Source organism: Canis lupus, chromosome 11 (genome assembly GCF_003254725.2).
Source record: "Canis lupus dingo isolate Sandy chromosome 11, ASM325472v2, whole genome shotgun sequence".
Classification (NCBI taxonomy): domain Eukaryota; kingdom Metazoa; phylum Chordata; class Mammalia; order Carnivora; family Canidae; genus Canis; species Canis lupus.
This window is the reverse complement of record NC_064253.1, coordinates 24,086,589-24,109,123: the sequence shown is the minus strand read 5'-3', so window position 1 is coordinate 24,109,123 and position 22,535 is coordinate 24,086,589. Positions and strand designations below refer to the sequence as shown.

The 22,535-nt window shown below is 40.5% G+C and overlaps 1 protein-coding gene across 2 annotated transcripts in view; it reads left to right on the top strand.

Moving 5' to 3' along the window:
* The window catches only part of SPOCK1 (SPARC (osteonectin), cwcv and kazal like domains proteoglycan 1), a 499,775-nt gene extending 477,466 nt beyond the window's left edge, over nucleotides 1-22,309 (top strand). For both annotated transcript variants that reach the window (XM_035697008.2, XM_025432471.3), the window contains 5 exons: nucleotides 2,148-2,264; nucleotides 5,761-5,982; nucleotides 10,881-10,943; nucleotides 18,144-18,281; nucleotides 18,779-22,309. In XM_035697008.2, the coding sequence (XP_035552901.1) occupies nucleotides 2,148-2,264; nucleotides 5,761-5,982; nucleotides 10,881-10,943; nucleotides 18,144-18,281; nucleotides 18,779-18,969 (731 nt within the window). In that variant the 3' untranslated portion in view covers nucleotides 18,970-22,309. The remainder of the gene's footprint in view (nucleotides 1-2,147; nucleotides 2,265-5,760; nucleotides 5,983-10,880; nucleotides 10,944-18,143; nucleotides 18,282-18,778) is intronic.
* The last annotated feature ends 226 nt before the right edge of the window (nucleotides 22,310-22,535 follow it).

Here is a 22,535-nt window from a genome sequence, read left to right as displayed (position 1 = left end):
ATCCATTTTCTCCAGCCTCTTATGTGGCCAACGCCAGTTTGGTTGAGGTTTGTTTGTCTTACTGGCTTTCTGAATAATGTGATGTGTGCTTGGGGCTTATCTATAAACCTCCCATTAAATCATAGCTGGCCCGTGCTGAACAACTGATATGTACCATGTGCTATGTAAGCCCTCTACATACTTGGTCCACTTCATGGCCACGTAATGATACCCTAGGTTTACAGAGGAGGACACTGAGGTCCTGAGAAGTAGTGACTTCTTAGGGTCAGACAGTGAGGAAGTAGTAAAGCTAGGATTCATTACAGGGGCACTGTGAGCACAGAGCTGTTATACTTTGCTGCCTGGAAACGACAGGTCTTAGTCCCATTACCTGGCTGGTGTTTTAGGATACAGTCGTGTCCTGGTTGTTAAAAGCAAGGCTAAGCATCTTGAGGTCCTTAATAACATGAATATGAATAATGCATACCCTCCATGCCTTACAGAGTATAGATCTGGATCCTGGCTGGAATGAGGAGAGCAGTTAGGGGAGCACTAAGATTCTACAGACTCAGCCTGGGCTTGCTGACCACACTTCTCCCCCCCCAATCCCCTAGTCAAATGGAGAGTCAGGAAGAACTTTCCACTTGAGGTCTGGGAAGTTTGGCTGTATTCTCCATCAAGCCCCAAACTCCAGGCTAAGGAAAAATGGGCTTTCTCGAAAGCAGACATGGGTTGTAAAAGTGAGGGAGAAGATCCGTAGGATACTGTTCTCTTCTTTGGGAGGCAGATGGAGGCTGACGACCTCAATTCAGTGAGAGCCTGCATTGATTGAAGGCTGGACTGGAGTTTTGGCAAGACTGTCTACTCATTCCTCTTTGCCCCCATGCCTTTCAGTAGACAGCCTGATGCTGGGGATCTGTCTAGACTGGCAGTCCAGCCTTTATTTACATCCCATCAGCTCCATGAGATATTCAGAACTTGGTTCAGTGCTATAATGGTGTTTTGCTTGGCTTCTGTGCTGCCTGGCTCCTGTAGCTTTAGAATTTGCAAAAAGACAGTTGTGGGGTTCATGTCTTTGTCCCTTTTTTTGTATATTTTTTTTATTGGAGTTCAATTTGCCAACATATAGCATAACATCCAGTGCTCATTCTGTCAAGTGCCCCCCTCAATGCCCCTGTCTTTGTCCCTTCTTATTGGAATTTTGGCTGCTTGGGTCTCCAATTTCTGCCCCTCCAGATGCTAAAGGCGGGTTTTTCCACCCCTTGGCAATAGGCCACTGCCTGGACCCTTCATCAGAATTTTCTATACCCGGCATTTGGGTAATATCTGGAAGAGAGGGTGGATCAGCTCCCTTACCCACATCATTGTTCCTCCTTTGGGGATTTTCCCCTCAAGCCCTACTTCAGCACCCTAGAGACCGTCACAGAGCTTGCACCCTCCTACCCATCCATCCATCTAGGTTTTCTTCCTGTTTTCAAACAGAGTATTCCTTGGCTCCAGTTCCTATGATGAACCCCAAAGAGGAGCCTCATAGTTAGAGATGGGCTGTGTGCAAATAGAAAGGACTCTTGCATGAAGGTGGCATCCAAATGTCTGTAGGGGAAAGTCAAGTCAGTCTACCAGAAGACCAGCAAAATAGACCACATGCACAAATCCCAACCTTGGGATAAAATAAAATTTATAATCTGTTGTTACTGGGATCTTTCAGAGTTCTAGGCAGCCTAGGATGTTCGCTATTCCTGAGTGTTAATCTCTTGGCATGAGCATAGTGGAAAATGTGATCTCCGGCAAACTGCTACAGCAAGTTCTATCGAGTTAGCGTGAGGGATCTGTGACAGTCTTTGGAGGCTGGTGCACAACTGTGAGACCATTAGCATTGATTTTAACAGCTCAGAGGCAGTCCAGATTCAGTTCTGAACAATGTGGTTTACCCCAGGAGTCTCGGTTTTCTTTGGAACTCCTTACCTGTAATGGCAGCATCTTTGGGCTGTTTTCGTGGGGGGAGGAGGGGGCTGCTAAGGGGTTGCATTATGGTTGGAGAGGGAAGTTTGTTTTGAGCGTGGCTTTGTGGATGGCATTGCATGTTGAGGCCAGAGAGTTAATGAGAGGAAAGTCCATGGGAAAAGTCCATGGGAAAGTCACTGTCTCTTCCATTTGTTCTTCTGCAGCCTGCACGGATAAGGAGTTGAGGAACCTCGCTTCCCGGCTGAAAGACTGGTTTGGAGCCCTTCACGAGGATGCCAACAGAGTCATCAAGCCCACCAGCTCTGACGGAGCCCAAGGCAGTAAGACCACCTCACTGTCATGAATTTAGTTCATTTTATGTACCGTGTTTCCTTAGTTACTGGACCCTGTGGATTTAGCAATAGCACTTTCGGGTAATCAAAGAAAGTACATTAAATGTACACACTGACTTAACATATTTTCTTGAATCCAAAGCATTTCCCCTTCTTCCATATAACAACTTACATTTTTTAAAGTTTGGCCGCAAAACTATCCTATGCTTAGTATAGAGATTTTGGAAAATACATTAAGGGTATATAAAAATACAAAAACTATTTAAACTAACAACTGTAAGCATGTTGTGGTATATACTTCCAATTTTTTTTCCTTTCCATACAGGAAAAAAAAAATCATCTGTGTCTTTGTATATACATACAACACACACTTCACAGGCTGTTTTATGACCTTATATCACCTCACAGCATACCTGGACCTTCTATTTTGTTGAGCATTATTATACTTTGTAACAGCTTACATAGAATCCCAAGTTACAGGCATAATTTATTTAATCAGACCTCTGTTTTGGAGTGTTGAAGTCATTCCTGATGTTCAACTTTTATAAGCAACACTGTATATCTTTGATAATTTATCCCCTCCTCCTTGAGTGCATTGTCAGAGCATATATTTGGAGACTCTTCATAAGTTAAAGAGAAACTCAGAGTGGGTCAGCATCTTTGTACCTTGTTGGAGTCTCTCAGTGCCTTGAACTCAAAGACCATTGAGGGTAAGCTTCTCCACAATGTGTTCCATTGGCTCAGACTGTCATACTCAACAACACAGCTGTTCAGTGACCTAGAGTTTTGCAACTGTTGGGATCTAGAGCTTAACCACTTTGGCCAGCATGCAAATGATCGCCTTAATTTTGAGTTATTCTTTGCAGCTTGTAGCTATATTTGCTGGTGGAGAAATTGATCTAGGGGACTAATTCTTTCACTAGTTTGGGTCTTGCTCCTCAGGATCTAAGTATCCAAAGAGTGGTTTCAGGTGGTTGAGTCTGTGGAAAAGAAGATAGTTTCTTCTTCTTCCATTCCTGCCAGAGGCTTCCTTGGGAGTTTGTGAACAATTAATACACAGATGGTCTAGAGGAAGTTTTCCCTGGAATCGTCTAGGAGCAGCCAGGCCCTCAGGCTTTCTGAACAACCTTTCAAGGAAGAGCAGATTGATGTGCAGAGAGCTGCTCCTTGCAGCCTCAAGTCCCAGGAGACTCCTTTGCAGACAGCTGGGGAACTAGCAAAAGACCTGCCCTTGGCTAGAAGCAAATTGAGTCCCCAAAGAGGCTTTTAGGTTTGATGTCCTGAAGCAATTGCAGTGAAGGGAATATAAAGGAACAAGGCTTGGTTAGCCCACAAGGCCATAGGAGGGAGAGATGCTTTTATCAGTTTAGGAGTTATGAAGAAGAAACCACAGATCCTTACAAGTCCCACATGATTGGGGCCAACGAGAAGGGCTATTTTCTTCCCTCTACCTCTAGATAACAGATGCAGATGCTTTTTCTCTAGAACCTTCCAAATGGGCATTGGGGGATGGGGCTTGACCTTTAGACTGACTACTGCCCAACAAACTTGGCACTTCTCTTTGGTGGTTAGTGAGCAGTAAGCTTCTCTTTGCCATGTATTAAAATGTTAATATCCTATAAAATTGATGCATATTACCTAATATATTCTATATAAAACTGTGGAGCCATTTCGTGTCAGAGTAAATCATCTTGCTTTCCTTAGCAGCCCTAAGGACATCCTCATCATAGAGATTGTTCAATCACGACCTTCAAAGAACAGGCCACATTTTGTCCCCGAGTTTTCCTTGAGAAGGGGGAAGTTTTCTAGGCCATGTTCTAAAGTATCAATGGGAATAAAGTTAAAAATTAATTTTAATTTTTAATAAAAATTGATTTTTATGTTAGAAGGGCCAAACTCTGCAGTAGTTGGAGAACTTCTCTTAACAAATGCTTTCACTGAGCACTTCCTATGTGCTTGCACTGGCGGAGGCTACTTGTGGCAGTCTCTGCCCTCAAGGAGCTTAGCATCTAATGAAATGATGAACTGACAGTAAAAGGAAGCAGAGGGTTCTAGGAGAGCTCAGAGGTGGTGGTGCTGCACTAACTTTACTGGTTTCTGGACAGTATAGGCCCTTTTTTTAAAAAAAGGCGGGGGAGGGGCTTTTAAAAGGGTTTATGCACTTTGCTATATGTCCTACATCCTTCAAGCATGGACTGGTAATGCACATAGGTACCCCTCACCACCCACCCCAGCTAAGCAGAGAGTGGGCAGTCAACTGCATTAGGACCTTAGCCATGGCCGCTGTATCACCTGCCTTGCGCTGCCCATCCTCAAGCATGGCCCCCACGCCAGCTGGATGTTCTCAGGGTAGGAGGATCATGTGAGGTAGAGGCAACTCTGGGAGAAGAGGGATTGAGAATGTAGATTCAGGGCAGGGCCACCTTCCTTGGAAGCCCAGCTCACAGGTCAAGCCCAAACCCTGAACAAATAACTTAAGCCTTGAGTTGTTTTTTTTTTTTTTCTTCCCATCTGTAAGGTAGAGGGGATACAGCATTTTCAAGGACTCATAGAAGTTTTCAGTGAGATAATTAAAAATAAGGCACTTAGAGGCATACCTTAAATAACACAGAAGTGAACTTTTATCAAAATTTTCCTGGGAAAATAAAACCACTTCTACAAATCCAACTTATGGAACAACTCAAAATTGCATAGTGCTTCTGATTCTGAAAGAAAGACCAATTTTAGATTTGGGGCAGGCCCTCTCTGGGGGTTGTCTACAGTAGACTCAATATCCTGAGTGTTAAGCAAAGTGTTATTATTCTAGTGCATACGGTTCCCATTGTGGAAACAAATAATTCTTTAAGAAAACTACCCCTCCTCCCCCAGGGAAATAAGAAAGAAATTATTGTCTGAGTCAATTTGGATTCCATATCATGTATCTCTTGAGGGGACTGCAGAAAAGAAGAATGGGGAACAGAGGCAGGTATCTGGCTTGTTTTCCCATTAATGTTCAGACTGCTTGGATTTAACAGTCCTTTGGGACGTAATCAGTGCCGCTGGATTGTGCTATATAGTTTCATTCTACTGCCATCTTTTTTTTTTTTTTACAATAGTTTTTGTTTTGGTTTTTCAAATATTTTCCCCTAAATATAAAAGTATAGCTTGCAGAATTATAAGTTTTTCCTTTTACTTACCCTGTTTGTACTCTTCCTTTGGGCCATACCCTTGTTTTAAGCAAGTCTGGTAAATGAAAACTCATATTTACATCACAGATGAATTAGTGTTGTGGACTGGTTCCCTTTGGGACATACTTTCCTCAAATGCTGACTTCTGTTTAAGGGCATTTTAAGTGATTTTATTTAAAACCCCCAACCAACAATATCTTCTAGTAGGGTGCCTCTAGCCTCAGGAAAGGATGGGTTGGAGGTGGGCCCTGGGTTTCCTCTTGGGTGGGGCCAGCCCAGGCTTGGTGGCTGCCTGAGATGTACCCTTCTCTCCACAGGATTTGACACCAGCATCCTGCCAATCTGCAAGGACTCCCTAGGCTGGATGTTCAACAAGTTGGACATGAACTATGACCTCCTGCTTGACCACTCAGAGATCAATGCCATCTACTTGGATAAGTATGAGCCCTGCATCAAGCCTCTCTTCAACTCCTGTGATTCCTTCAAGGATGGCAAGCTCTCCAACAATGAGTGGTGCTACTGCTTCCAGAAGCCTGGAGGTAAGGCAGGAGAAGGGGCGTGTCTGGAGCTCAGGGCAGCCACACTGGGCATGGAAGTCCTGCATATCACATACTAGGGAGGCAGGCAGAGGTCAGCAGGCAGAAGGACATTCAGCCAATTGAATGGCAGACCCAGACTCTTTTCTTCTCATTTATTTCTATCGTATATTAGAAAACCCAAGAACATAATGAAAAAGTCCATTTCCTCAGTCTCCCTTTGGGAATATCTCTTAACCATCTTGTGCCTCAGCTATTTCATCTGTAAAATGAGTGTAGAAACTTTTGTTATATAACTCCCCAAATCACCGTGAGATCCTTAATGTTAGAAATACTGTACAAATGTAAAAGTATTGTAATTCCCCTTGTCACATGACTTCCCCACGCTCCCCCTTAGAGAAGGCCTCTTGTCAGCTTCTCTAGGGTAAATATGGATTTACTTCGAATCTCATAGGCAAGCACGTTTTGGTTATAAACTCCAGCTAACTTAGGAAAGAGATAAGATTTGAGGGGAAATACAAAGAATACAGGAGTATCTTATGTCATGGTTTCCCTACAGCCTCTTAGGAATCCAGAGGCAGGAACTCTAAGTCTCCTGGAGGGGCCACATGGTCTGGCCTTTACTTCTTCTGTCTTCACTTCCTAGAGTTATAAACACAGGTGTGGTGATCCACAGCTAAGTGGACTACCCATGAGTAGCTTGTATCTGAATTCCAGTCTCAAGCCCCAATTCTGGCGTAGCAAGCATCAGGTACTATGGATCATCTACTATAAGCATGGCTGTGAGAACCCGCCCCCAGGAATGGAAGGAAGATGGCTATGAATATTACAGTTTTAAAATTAGATGTGTGTGTATGCCCGCATGTGTTCAGAGTCGCTATACACAGAGCAGAAAATGTAGGCATCACAAAAGGGCACTCAGGGTAAAGTACATGTATTTGTTTATAAGACTACAAGATACATTCCTAAAAGCAGAATTACTAGGCAGAGAGCATGTGCATTTTTAATTTAGGTAATAGTTCCAATTGCCCTTCCAAAAAAGACTGTACCATTTTTTATTCTTATCAAGAATACCTAGTTCTCTGTGGTGTCATTTTTGGTGGTGTTAGGAATTTTCTCTAAATGGAGGACATTAGTCCTCTTCTGGTTACATGTATTGCAAATATTTTTCCCCCAACTTTGACTTGGTGCATTTTTGTTAGGAAGAAAATTTTTAAATGGAATAATGAAAAGTTTCTCCACCTTTGATGGAAGGCTTACATTAAGGTTAGAAAGGTATTTTGTACAATGAAATACTAAAGCAATTCTTTTGTGTTTGTGTTTTCCTCAGTATCTTTTGGTTGGTTGGTTGGTTACTGAAATCTTTTATCACTTTAGATTTTTTCAGTGTGTGGTCAAGTAGGGTCCCAGCCGACCCTTCAGTTACCTCTCTAGTTTTGACTAACCCATCTTCCTCCTCTAATGTGAATGCTCCCTTTATTGTATATAAAGCTTCTTTATGTAGATCCCTCTAGTCCTACATCTTGCAGAGCCACCCACTCCTGCCACTCATTTTTCTTTCAGATTTTTCCTGGATATTCTTATGTTATTGTTATGCCTTTTGTATTTGAACTCTTTGAACTTTAGAAGTAAGATGACTCTAGAGAAAATTGATAGCTATGTAATATTTAATCCTTTTATTCTACAACAGCATCTATTAACCAATGGAGTTACATTTTTAAGTTTTATTCTCACTGATACTATACTTCCCTTATATTTATTCTCCTTGTAAATGAAATTGATTTTTTCCTAGTATACGTCCTTGCTGGTGGTTGTTTCAGTATCAATTTTGTTTGCAGTCACCTTACTAAATTCTTCTTTTGTTTGGAGTAATTATCTTGGTTGGTTTCCTTTGATTTTTCAGGTATACAATCGTATCCTTTGCCAAGTGATAATTTATTTTTTTATTTTTCTATTTTTATACCTCATCTCTTTCTGTTTTCTCATGCTATCAGCTAGTATTTCCAAATCAGTGTCAAATGATAGCCATGTTCTTATCTTAATAGAAATACTTGGAGTGATTCAATACTAAGATAGCTTTAGGCTTGAGTCCATAAGACATCATGTGACTTTTGCTTATTTAGGCTGAGCTGAACCCTGGGTAAGTCTCAGGATGCCTAGGTGGCTCAGTGGTTGAGAGTCTACCTTAGGCTTGGGTCCTGATCTTGGGATCCTGAGATGAAGTCCAGCATCAGGCTCCCCACAGGCAGCCTGCTTCTCCGATGAATAAATAAATAATCTTTAAAAAAATAAGCAAAGTCTCAGTGCTAGGGCTTACCTCAGAGGTGTGGCGGCAGGACCCTGAGAGTGAGGTTACTGCCTTTACCAAGAGTCAGAGGTGGTCAATGTGCCATGTGGATGTTCTTGCGTGGGCCACCCTTTGACCAACAGCTGAAGGAGGCCAGACCCCCCTTGCATGGCATATAATGGCATCTAAGTAGAAGTGGAACCAAGTACCATTAAAAAAAAAAATTTTTTTTGTAGTTCCTTTTTTGTTTCTCATTTTGTGCATTTCTCTCTTAAGTAAGGTTCTTTATTTTTTGTTGGGTTCCCACCACCTCCCTCCTTGACCCAGAACCAGCTCTGGCAGTTAGTTCTATTTGTTCCCCACATTTCTTCATATTTACTGTTGATTAATGTATGTTATGTACTCAAAACTAAATTTTTTCTCCAAGGCACTCTTTTAGCCATAGACCATAGGTACTACGTATGTGGTATTTTTATGAGGATAAATGTGTAGCTATTCTACAAGTAAGAAAGACTAAGTGCTTCTTAGGCCCCAGAAAATTTTGAGAGCACACTTTGTTGTTGATATTTTTTTCCTCTAGAATTCTCACTGGAATTATAACCCTTGAAATACCACTTGAATATTTGCTTTAAAAAAATACAGAAACAAAGATGCTAAGGATAAACTTCCTGCAGCCAGAGTTTCTTGTACTGTTATCTTTAAACATGATTCTCCAAGCACTGGGTTTAGCTATAGAATAATGGGAACCCATGCTTATTCTTTTCCCTTTTGAGGACATGAATTTTCTCAGACGTGAATTAGTTTGGCTCAGGCTATAGATCTTTTTCTGGAGACATGTCATGCATTGTAAGCTCTGGAATTAAAATTTTGGTTCCATTTGATTAGTCTTCCCTTAGGAGCATCAGTAACATACATGTTGCGCTGAGTTCTGTGGCTTCAGACACAGCCTTCCTTTAAGTGTTTAATTTTCTTCAATGTCATTTTTGTCCTTGAGTCTTTCTATCTGAATTGAGCTCCAGTATCACATAGTGTCTTTTTAGCATCCTTGACTACTTAGAGAAGTCTTTGGTAACTCTTATCATCTGCTTAGCAGCCATTTTTTTCTATTAGAATTCTTCTGGAGTTCAGTCTTGCTCTTAACTCTTTTCTTGCAGCAGTTTCTAGTAGGTCTCAGTCTGATTCATGTCTCCTTGCTTAAAGAGAAGCAGAATTTTTACATTTACCATGGGACACTTTGAGGAACTGACCTCAATTCCAGAAACCATGTTTCTGTGAATGCAGGTGACTTGTGCTGTCTTCAGGAACAGTCTTCCAAATGCCTATGGTTTCACACAAAGATATGCCTTTCTATTTGCAAAATAGGAATAATAACAGTGCCTACTCTGTAGGATTATTGTTCTAGAACATTTTCTGGTACCTTTGTCCTAGTAAATGCTACCTTTAATCTTCAAAGATAGCATTTGTTTCTCTTTCTTGTTTTCAGTTGTTCTCTTTCTCTGATAGTCAAAGTGAACAAGGTATATTAGCTTTTCTCAAGGAACAAACCAGACTGGGTGGTGATGTGCAATCTACGGGGTAAGAGATGTAAAGAGATGCTCGGGTACTTCCTGCAGGCCCAAAGTTTCTTGAACAGAAATAGTGTAAATGCCCTCAAAATCAGAACAGTCTGGAGGCTCTTGAAGACATAGCAGAGCACCCCCACCCCTACAGCCACAGGATCTGCACAGGCAAGTCATGGTAATGCTCAAGAACTGGTGAGGCCATCTTGCTTTAAGCTTAAAATCGATTTGTAGGAGAACCACACACACTCATATGCCCTACTTGGCCTTGGAGCTCCCCCTACCCATCTTTTACCACAACAGGTATTTTATTTTTTTTGGGGGGGTGACTGGGTGATGGGCACTGAGGGGGGCACTTGGCGGGATGAGCACTGGGTGTTATGCTGAATGTTGGCACATTGAACTCCAATAAAAAAAATTAAAAAAAAAACACAACAGGTATTTTATAATGGAGGAGACTTGCCCAAAGCACTGAGCTATGAGATGGCAGAGCTGAATCAAGGTTTCACTTTTCTATATTCACTGCCTCTCTACATCTCTTGGATAGTTTCATAGTTGTCCCATGAGGCCTGTGTTTTACTCTCCTGGGCATACTGAGCCAGAAAGTCTGAAGTAGCCATTCTCATTCTCTCCTGGAGCAAGACCTGGGGTAGATTAAGTATTTGTCACCCTTCCTCTGGTTAGTGGCTCTGATGTATGCACTCAGGACATTTAACCATGAGGAAGCTTTGATCCTGGTTCTCACCTGATTAAAGTGTCTATTACCAGATCACCTAGTTGGCTCCTAGCATTTCCTTGAGTTGAAGGTGGGCAGAAAAACTATACGATGCAAGTAGCCCCAAAGTACTATTTAAATACTTTGTGGTATAAGATTTTTTTTTAAAAAAATTAGTAACAGTAATGGCCTGATTTTGTTTTGTTCTATAATAACAGCATATGGAGTAATTCCAGTCCCAGGTGTGTCATTGTATATATTTCACGTCAAGAGTGAAGCCAATCATTAGAGATTATGTCCCGCACCATCTGGAAACTGACTTTCATAAATTATTTTTTAGGTCTCCCTTGCCAGAATGAAATGAACAGGATTCAGAAGCTGAGCAAGGGGAAAAGCCTGTTGGGTAAGTACAATTTCTTGTCACTTGTTTAAACAACTAATTAAAACATCCACGTCTCTTGTAATATTGAGCCACTGCAATGGTTATTCAATTAGGTATCAGTGTTTTCTGAAAGAAATGTCTCGCTTCATCCCCAGACAGCTGGCCAGACATAATCTGAGGATTGGGCTGCTAGTTGAGAAATGCTGCCTACCCTGTTAGCTCAGGACTCATGCGCAGGGCTGCAAGGGCTGGGATCCAGCACCATCTCTACTCCTCCCTTGGTCTGTAAATTCCAGAATTATTCCCCAGATCAAGTTGTCCATTTATTTAAGGAGGAAGATGAACTGTACCCTCTTCTGTGTTTATCAGAGAAGGCTCAAAAGACTTGAGTGTACATTTCTTGATTTCAATGTGCATACTAATCTGTGGAGGAAAGCATATTTTTCTTCTGTATCGAATGTTAACTGTGTTTTTGCCCCTGACATGCCAATCTGTGGCAGAGGTAAAGGTTCCAAATGCTGGTTTGTTGAAGTGTTCCCTTGCAGCTGCATGTCCTCTGTCACCAGCACTTGGGCCGGGGGGGGGGGGGGGGGGGGGGGGGGGGACGGAAGTCATGGCATTCAGACCAGGCCATTGCAGAGAATGCTAAACCTCATTTGTTTGCTGAAAAAAAGGAGTCTGTGTTGCTTTCCTTGATTTTTAAAAAGAGCTGACAGTGGCAATACAGTAATTCAGAAGTATTCTTGTTAAGCAGTAAGAACCAGGTGCATTCCTTAAGCAGCTTGCTCTTTACTTAAAGAAAATGGGCAAGTTTTCTGCAAATTGTCAAATGTAGGCAGTCTGTGAACCCTGGCAATTTTTGGGTCATCTCAGAGTATCTCAATACTCTTTCTTCCTTCTGCTTTTGAAAGTTACTTTTTTCATTGGTTTGCCTCAGACGTTCCACTTCTGATAACGCCCCCTATTCGACTCAGAAAGAACACCAAAGCTGTTATTTTGACCTGTGTGGACTTAGGTTCTAAAAAGACAAAGGTGTCTTTCTGATGTGAGGCAAACTGGCTGGCTCCTTCCTTCCATAGATCTTTCCAGTGCAAGGGCTTGTGCTCACTTATCTGATTTTTCCATGTAGGAGGTTATTTGGGATTTAAGTGATGTACCTAAGGTAGTTATGAGTAGAAATCTATTTTTAAAATTTTATTTTCATTGGCAATGGATATCTTTTGACTGAGAATGAATGAGACATTTATAAGGTATGTAGTCTGAGATAAAATGCCTCATCTTCCATTTTCCCGAGCTTATCCGAATAAAATGCCTACTTTTGTCCTACCATGAATCCTACCTAGTTTTAAAGTTTATTACATCTCTCTGATGACTCATAAAATTATCGTTGACCTTCTTTCACATTATTTTTTGCATGGGGAAATCTCATAATGTCTTTTCAGGGACATTTGAATTTAAAAAACAAGCAACAACAATCAGTTATAATTAGTGCCTACTTAGAAAAAAAAGGTAATTCTATTACATTATAGATTTAGAGCAACACCTGCTTCTTATCAGCCTGGAGGCTATTTTTTCCATCTACCAAGTGCTGTTGTTTTCCAACTGCAGCACAAGGAGAAGGATCAGTATTTTCCCAGCTTTCTGTTAGTTCTTCTCCTTTGCAGACCTTGATTGAAAATCTGTTCACAAGTCTCTCTGCCTTTTGGTTTTCTTTTCCTTCCTCTTTCTCCCTGCAGACTAGGGGTGCTGTGCACTGGCTGAGATCTTGAGAGTGTGGGCACCACCTTGAATGGTTTTCTGTGATTATCCATTTGATCTCTGACAGCCTGGTCATCTATTCTAAGACTAGTTGCTAGAATCAGCTGGATCTGGGGTTAAATCCAGGTTCAAAATAAATTCCAGAAGCAAGTGGGATTTTACTATTACCTAAAATAAAATGAAGAGTAGAAAGCTAGAGCAGTAAGCAAAGGCCTTTGTCTTCACATCACTACTCCAATTATTCTCCCATAGAAAATAAGCACATAATCATGAAACATACACACCCCCTAAGAAAAACCAAAACTGAAAATCAGAGCATTCAAGTGTGAGGATAGAGGTATTTTCAAACCACAGATTTAGTTTACTAACCCCAGACTTACTATAATATCACCAAAGGATTGACTCTAAAGAAACAATCCCAGAAGGAATTATTTAGATCCATTTGTGGAAAAGAAGACATGCTGCTAAATCTAAATAAAATGTGACCTGTAGAAATATTTTGTAGCAACCAAGAATTAAAATTTCAGACTGTTTGTTTGGGGGAGTGAAAATAAAAGTAACACTTTTTTTTTACCCCAAAAGTGTTTGGGGTAAGTTTCTAGTTTATTCAGCAAGAAAAGAAAATGCAGATTAATTTTAAACCTTATCATTAAATTCCCCACAGAGAAGGAAATAGAATATTTGGTTTTTAAACCAATAGAAGAAAAAGATGGACTTTAAAAACTTGACCATTTCAACAAAAATCAGGAAAGGAGGAAAAAAGACCAAACACATATCTGTAATCATAATAAATGTAAATGGACTAAAGTCCTATAAGACTCCTTTGTTTTGAATTCTAAAAACAGAGTATCATTTTGTTGAAATGTTCCTTTTTATTTTACCATATTATCGTATGCCCATAACTTTAAAACAAAACAGAACTGCAAGGAGGAATTGTCATATCTTCAATTATAATCAGACACATTAACATACCTCTTGAAACTTAGCTTAAGTATATAGGAGAAACAAATAACATGATTCATTAGCATTCACATACATGTATTCCTGTATATAAGCGTGGAATATATAGTCTTTTCAAACACAGAATATTTGCCTTGGATTATGCCACAGAAGAAAACTAAACAATCTCCAAAACCTATCACAGATTAAATTCACTCACTACAACACAAGTAAAAGCTAAAAATGAGATTATTTACCCAAATACCATACTAGGAGGTGGAATATAATTTTAAAAATTAAATAAAAACGTATAGAAGTGAAAGCAACTAAAGTGAAACTTAGCTATAAATGCACTTTAAAAAAAAATCACTAAATTTTCTAATTAAGAGCCTTTATGGAAATAAAGTGAAATTAAGAATAATGTAGAAAACAGTGAAATAGTATTTGAGCCTTTTCTACTGCCAAAGAGTTGTGAATTTAAAAACGGGAGTGTAAGTTCACATATGGGACAACGGTTTCAAATTTCAACATGTTTTAGAATCACTTGGAAGGTTTATTAAAACATAGTTTGCTAGGCCCTGCTTTCAAAGTTTCTGATTCAATAGATCTGGGGTGGGGCCCACATATTTGCTTTTCTAAGATGTTTCCAGGTAATGGTACACCTGCTGGTCCTGAGACCACACTTTGACAACCACTGCTATAACCCAACTTACAGAATTATGAAAATGTAGTTGAACAAGTACTGTGAATTACCACACTTGGATCAGGAAGAAACAGAAGACAACTGTATGAAAATGCATGAAATCTATTTAAATCAAAATGCTAAACTCACTGCCCCACAACCAAAGAAATAGGCACTATATACCCAAAATATTTTTATGAGTGAGTCCTTCAGAGAAGAAATTTTATTCAAAACGTCTGTAGTAGGCAAAGAATAATACCAGAATCATTTCATGCATTAGTCACTTTGTTACAAAAATAGAAGAAATAAAACTACATGCCTGTATCATCTAGTAAATCACTGAGGAACAGTCATCCAAAAGGATCAGCATATTCAGTCAGTAGTATTTATTCCAGAATAGCAACAAATCAATTATTATTAAGGAAATTGTTGGGATATTTTTGATTAGTGGTTCAAAGGAAAGCCCAGGACCAGATGGCTTCACTGGTGAATTTCACTTCCCCCAACACTGGTGAATTTTACCAGACATTTAAAGAATTATCACTACCACACCTTCTCAAACTCTTCTGAAAAAAAAAAAAATCAAAGAAAAGGAAACACTCTCAAACTTGTTTTCAAGGCTAGGATTACCCTGATAGCAAAACCAGAAAGGACATTATAAAAAAACTATAGGCGCAAAATTCCCCAATAAAATACTAGTAGACCAAATTCAGGAGTACATTAAAAGAATTGCTTACCATGATCAAATGGGATTTAAGCCTGGGACGCAAAATACATCACATTACTACAATGTGGTATCTAAATAAATGCAGAAATATGTTTGACAAAATTCAGCATCTATTTATGATTTTTAAAAACTCAGCACAGGGGCACCTGGGTGGCTCAATGGTTGAGCATCTGCCTTTGACTCAGGGCATGATCCTGGGGTCCTGGGATCGAGTCCCGCATTGGGCTCCCCCTCAGGGAGCCTTCTTATCCCTCTGCCTGTGTCTCTGCCTCTTTCTGTCTCTCTCATGAATAAATAAAGTACTAAAAAATTAAAACTCAACATAAATTAGATATAAAAGGAACAAACCTCAATATAGTAAATGCCACACACAACAACTAACATCCTACTCAATGGTGAAAGGTTGAAAGCTTTTCCTCTAAGATCAAGAACAAGACAAAGGTGCCCACTCTTAACACTCCCATTCAGTATAGTACAGTCAGCCCTAGCGAGGACAGTCAGGCAAGGAAAAGAAACAAAAGGGATCCAAGTTAAAATGAAAAAGATTTTCTTTGAGATGATATGTTTTAACCAAGGAAGTGAAAGAGCTATGTATTAAAAACTATATGACACTGATGAAAGAAATCGAAGACCACACAAATAAATTGAAAGGAATCCCATGTTCATGGATTGGAAGCATTCCAAAAATACACAACCACAGAAGACCCCAAATAGCCAAAGCAATCCTGAGAAAGAAGAACAAAGTAGGAGACATCACACTTCCTGATTTTAAAGTTATAGTCATCAAAAGGGCATGGTAGCATAAAAACAGATCAAGGGAACAGAATCAAAAGCCCCAAAATAAATTCATGTATGTAAGGTCAACTAAAATTTGGGGGCCAAGAATTCTCACTAGAGAAAAGACAGTCACTTAAATAAATGGCTCTGGGGAAATCGAATATTCACATGTAAAAAATTGAAGCTAGATGTCTATCTTATACAACTCACAAAAATTAACTGGAAATGGATCAAAGACTTAAATGTAAAACTGGAAACCATAAAACTCTTAGAAGAAAACATAGGAAAAAATATCCTTGACAAGGGTTTTGGCAATGATTTTTTGGATGTGTCACCTGAAGCACAAGCAACAAAAAATTTAAGAAGCTTTTGCACAGCAAAATTATCTACAAAATGAAAAGAACACCTACAGAGAAAAAAAATATTTCAAACCACATATCTGATAAGGGATTAATATCCAAACTGTATAAAGAACTCACCCAATTCAACAACAACAAAAATCTGATTTAAAGATGGGTAGAATATCCGAATAGACTTTTTTTTTAAGATTCATTTATTTATTTGAGAGAGTGGGAGGAGAGGCAGAGGGAGAGAATCTTCAAGCAGACTCCCTGCTGAGCACAGAACCTGGTGTGGACTTGATCTCACCACTCATAATATCATGACCTGAGGTGAAACCAAGAGTTGGATACTGAACCAACTGAGCCACCCAGGCACTCCAGAATAGACACTATTCTAAAGAAAACATACTGATGGCCAACAAGTACATCAAAAGATGTTCTACATCTTTAATCATTAGGAAAATACAAATCAAAACCACAATGAGATACCACTGCACAGCTGTTACAGTGGTGGTCATCAAAATAACAATAGACAACAAATGTTGGTGAGATCACAGAGAAAAGGGAAGCCTTATGTACTGCTGATGGGAATGCAAACTGGTGCAGCCAGTATGGAAAGCATTATGGAGGTTCTTTAAAAAATGTAAAATAAGTCAATAGGAGAAGAACAAACATCATATGGTCTCATTCATTTGGGGAATATAAAAAACAGTGAAAGGGAATAAAGGGGAAAGGAGAAAAAATGAGTGGGAAATATCAGAAAGGGTGACAGAACATGAGAGACTCCTAACTCTGGGAAACGAACAAGAGGTGGTGGAAAGGGAGGTGGGCGGGGGGTGGGGGTGACGGGCACAGAGGGGGGCACTTGATGGGATGAGCACTGGGTGTTATGCTATATGTTGGCAAATTGAACTCTAATTTTAAAAATATGTAAAAAAATAAAATAAAATAAAATAAAAAATGTAAAATAGAACTACCATATAATGCAGCAATTAACACTTCTCAGAATATATCCCATGGAAATAACATTACATCAAAGAGATACCTGTACCCCATTTTCATGGGAACATTATTTACAATAGCCAAGATATGGAAACAACTTAGGTGTCCATCAACAGATCAATAAATAATTGTGTGTGTGTGTGTGTGTGTGCGCGCAATAGAATATTAATATGATGAGCCCTGGGTGTTACAAGCAACTGATAAATTATTGAACACTACTTAGGAAACTAATGATGTACTATCAGTTGGCTAACTGAATTTAAGGAAAAAGAATACTATACACCATAAAAGGTGAAGTCCTACCAATTGTGACAATGTGGAATGACTTTGACAATAAGATGCTAAGTGAAATAAGTCAGATAGCATATGACCTCACCTATCTGGGGAATCTGAAACAACAACTCATAGGAAAAGACATCAGACTGGTGTACCATAGAGAGGGGGAATTGAACAAATGTGGTCAAAAGGTACAAACTTTCAGTTACAAGACAAATAAGTACTAGGAATTTAATGTACAGCATGAGGAGTATAGTCAACAATGCTGTATGGTCCATAACAAAGTTGTTGATAGTAAATCCTAAGCATTCTCATCACAAAGGAAAAACAGTTTTTAAATCTGAGACGATGGATGTTAATTAAACTTACTACGATAATCATTTCACAGCATAAATAAGTCCAATTTGGCTGTACACGTGATATTCCACAGTGCTACATATCCATTCTATCTCCATAAAACTGGGAAAACGTTAAGAAGTTTTTAATAAGAGTAGTACCCATTCATATTATAAAGGGAGCAATAAGAACTCATCAAAGAAAGGATCCTGTCAGACCTTGGGCAAATCCAGGACCCTGGAAATCTTGACTAAGTAATAACCAACCACTCCATTCCCCCTCCTAGCTCTGCAGGATGTGTTAGCCCTCTTCCCTCTCATGGAGGGCATTAACCCTGAGTGTCAGTGCACATCTGACTCAAATTGGACTTTCTATTCCCTCAGGAGCATTCATACCTCGGTGTAATGAGGAGGGCTATTACAAAGCCACGCAATGCCATGGCAGCACAGGGCAGTGCTGGTGTGTGGATAAATATGGCAACGAGCTGGCTGGCTCCAGGAAACAGGGCACCGTGAGTTGTGGTGAGTAAGTACTTTGGCATCAGCCCTATGATGACCTTTGTTGACTTGCAGGTCTTTATGGTATAAAGATCTGGGCAGAAGAATTTTCGAGAGGTATCTGTGGTCTACAGTAAACAAGTTTACAGTGGAAACACAATACCCCCGAAGTCACAGGAGATTATGCACAGCAAGCTTTCTGAGGAGCAGGAACTCACCACAACCAGTGGATTGGATCAGTTTTTGTTTTTGTTTTTGTTTTTGACACAGCATGACTTTGATAGCCCCTCCCCACCCCCCTGCTCAAGGTTCTACCCAGGAAGGTAGCAGCATCTCAAGAATTCAGGGGCTCTCAGAGCTCATGGTCCATGCCATGTAGACTAACCCCATCCAGGTAGAGATGCTCTAATATTCAGAGAGTAAATTGCATGGTTTCTCCCTACAGTTAAGTCACATGAAAAGGAACCACTCCTACGGTCAGGAGGTATAAGCAGCAACTAACCTCCCATCTTTTCTTTCAGAAGAGGAGCAGGAGACCTCAGGGGATTTCGGCAGTGGCGGCTCCGTGGTCCTGCTGGATGATCTAGAGGATGAACGGGAGCTGGGACCAAAGGACAAGTTGGGGAAGCTGAGGGTGCACACCCGGGCAGTGACAGAGGATGATGAGGATGAGGACGACGACAAAGAGGATGAGGTCGGCTACATATGGTAGTCCCCACAAGGAAGAGGACACGAGGTTGGCACAGAATTGCAAATCACTTCCTACTCCTGCATTTGTATCTAAGACTCCACAGCACCAAGGCCTCTTCTCCATTGTTGCTCTCTGTACCTGACCCGAGGTTTGGAAGACCACTCCTTGTCCCCAGAGCATTCTGGTTATGCATACAGTTGTGTGGGAAGAAGGGTGTTGTGTTTTGTGTTTTAGACAGGGGACTGGCTGGCTGAATTAGAGCCTCCTTCCCTCCCGTGAGATTTTTGCTAACGAGCATGTGATGTATGTGGGATTCTGACAGTGCAGGGAGCCCCCACCTTGTAAACGTCGAAGATGCTTTTTGATTACCCACACCAATGGTTATTCCAGCATGGTTCCCGGCCTTACGGTGTCTAAGTGCTTTTCTTGTGTCCTGTAGATGTCGTGGAAAACACACCACACTGTACTTTATAACCCCCCCCCCGGTCCCCACCACCCCTCGTGTTAACAATTAAAAGTTAAAGTTTTTCATATCACTATATCTGGCTCCCTATGAACAACAGCCTTAATTCAGTCAAGAGTTCCTTTGGGGAATTGAGTTTATTAAAAATGGTGTCCGGATGCTTCTCTGTATGTGCATAAATATGTATGTACGTACAGAGTAGACTGTATATGTGTACAAGGCACACACACATCTCTCAGAAAAAGTGTTTCAGTATCTTCTAAAAACTCATTTGAAAAACTATTATAAATTTGTCAGCTTGTCCAGACCTGGATCACAATTTCTGGAATAAGAAATTTGTATCAAAGTCCTTTATTGCACTAACAGCACCTGCAGCCTGAGGAGATTCCTTTCCCTATGCATTAGGAGAGTTACTGGAAGCCCTTTGATTTGGATAAGTCTCTGTCCCTGAAATCACTTTTCCTGCAGAAGCCATGAGACTCCCACATGGGCAACTTCACAAGCCATCTTGTTCATCTCAGCTCAAAGGCCCCCACCCCCACCCTGGGGGCCACAGCAATGCTGTCTGCCACAGGTTCTCCCCTTCCCCACCTACACAAGGGCTTTTCCCAAGACATATATAATCCCCTGCCCTCTGAGAAGACAATACCACAGTGTTCCTTAGCACTAGAAAATTCAGGATTCTTAACCTTGTGATTTGCTTTTGCCCCATTGCTATCCGCCAATCCTAACGAGGGCACATAAGCTATACAGATTTTAGACCACTTCATTTCTAAAGAAAAAAATCCCAGATGAAGGCCAAAAAGAACTTCATCATAGCACACAGAAGCTAGGATTGGATTTTTAAGATCTATCTATCTCCCCAACTCCTCCCCCCCCCCCCGCCCCACCCCACCAATCGCTGCACCTGCACAAGTGTTGAGATACTAATGAAGAAAGCCATCCACCAGTGTTTCTTTACCCTAATTGAGCTCATAATTCCAGTCTGTCTCCAAATTTGGTAGGGTCATTATCACTATCATTTCAAGGATTTCTGTCCCCATCAAGCTGGCTCAGATCTAAGTACCAAAGAATAATCTTCAAAGTGGCCCCCATTTGGTTCAGTTCTTCAGACCCTTAGGTTCCTGCCCTAGCTGGTTTCCAAATACCTGGCTACCCTAGTCAGCAGCCCCCTCAGTGAGGCTCTCTGGCCCACATTTGTTTATCTTCCTTTCCTCCTGAGCTCCAGCCCATCCACCAGGCAAAAAATATACTCAGCCAAACCATGGTCACCATGGCAGCTGACCAATCCCTCCCTCACCTCGAATTGACCAGTTCTTTGTACTTTACCAACCTGCCTCAAACCAGCATTTTCCAATCCTAGCATTGGCCAAGGTGGCATCATTCCTAGAGTTAATCTCAGATGAGAAATGAACATACATGGTATAATAAACTTCTTTGGCCTGACAGACATGGGTACCACCAGGCCCTAGGTATAGAGAGAACAGGGGCGATCTCTGTACTGGGATGTCAACTTCATCACCTCTGTTTCAATTTTTTCCCCCTCACTTGAACAAAACACTGAGATCGTAATTGAAAAACAGGTGCTTAATTGCAGCTAAATCATAATAGAGTATATAAGAGAATCCAGGCATATTAAAAAATTTCAGTTTAGACCATCAAAGACAGCCATCGTTACTGTCTCCTCTGAGCTTGGAAAAGCACACAAGAGAACAAATTAAAATCGACAAATTGATTTCACTTAGAAAAACTTGTAGGAACAGAGAACCACTGATTTTAATTTGCCTAATTATCTTATGACAAGTGTCAAATTAAGATGACACTTAAAGATTCTTAGCATTAACTTAATGATGGAGAAGAGTGGGCTCAGCAGTCAGATCCCAGTAAGGTAACGAGATGCTCATTTTCAAGATATTCCAAGAAGATACTTTGATTCATTAAAATATTAAATGAAAAGCCCTCCTAAGACTGGAACCCCAAATCAACAGAGCAACACTAACACCACTTTTCATGCCTCACTTTGGCGTGACAGCGTTAGCTTTTTAAAGGGCTTTACTACTTTTCCAAAGTACTAAAGATTCGATTTTCTAGTTACCCTAACCTTAGAAGTAGATTTTGTGATTCCCTCTTTTTTGGGCAGGAGTCCTTTTGCTAGCAACTAAGTATGCATAAAAATCTTGACTAAACAAAAATACTGTGATAATGCATTCCCTTTTTTGAGACAGGTATTGAACTGAATCCTTGCTAACTCACTTTTGGAAACTCTCTAGTAAATAGCTTTATTCTTATTCCACAAACAGTTCTTTTATTTAGTACTGTTTCCTCAGCATCCACCTTAAATCTCAGAATTTTCTTCCACCTTGGTTAGCTATCTGGGATATTAATATCTTTTTGTTTCCACAGATATTCAAGGCATGGGTAATACCTTACTGCTCAATCTGAGATTTTATTATCAATTCCCCCTTCTTATGCCCATGGCCCCACACCCAGCAGTGAACAACTATGTATCTGTCCAGGTCTGCCCCTTACTTTTCCCAGAATGCCATTCACATTTGGGTTTTGTTTTTTCACCTTGACCACATTGTACAGTAACATCTAAGAGCCCTTTCTACAGTGGGTGGTTTTGGTCTTTTTATACCTTTTTCTCAAAGTCACTGATGTTTGTCCCTGTTTAATGTGTAGCATTGTAATGAGAGCCCACCAAATCCTGAGTGTCATTTTGTTGTCCCTATGGTAGGTGAAATAGTGATGTAGAAAAATCTAGTAAATTCTGAATGCTTTTCCACGTAGACTTATCTGGAATGTGAACACGACTCTTTGGTTAATAGTAAATGCTTAACTGTAGTCCTTGAGTAGGTGCATTTCTGTCTGTCTCAATAAATTTTGATTTGTCTGCAACATCTAAGTGTTTTTATTTTCTTAGGTTCCATGTCATCTCACCAAGCATGTCTATACTCAGTCTGTGGAAAACAAACAACATGGATAGACAAGGAGGACGGCCAATGCAGACCCCTCCTCCAGGGCTCCCGTATGTGGCAGAGGAGGTGGACCTGCTGGAGGTCCAGCCTGTCCAGGCCCATCTCAGCACACTCAGTGCCCAAACAGTCTAAAACCATATCACCTA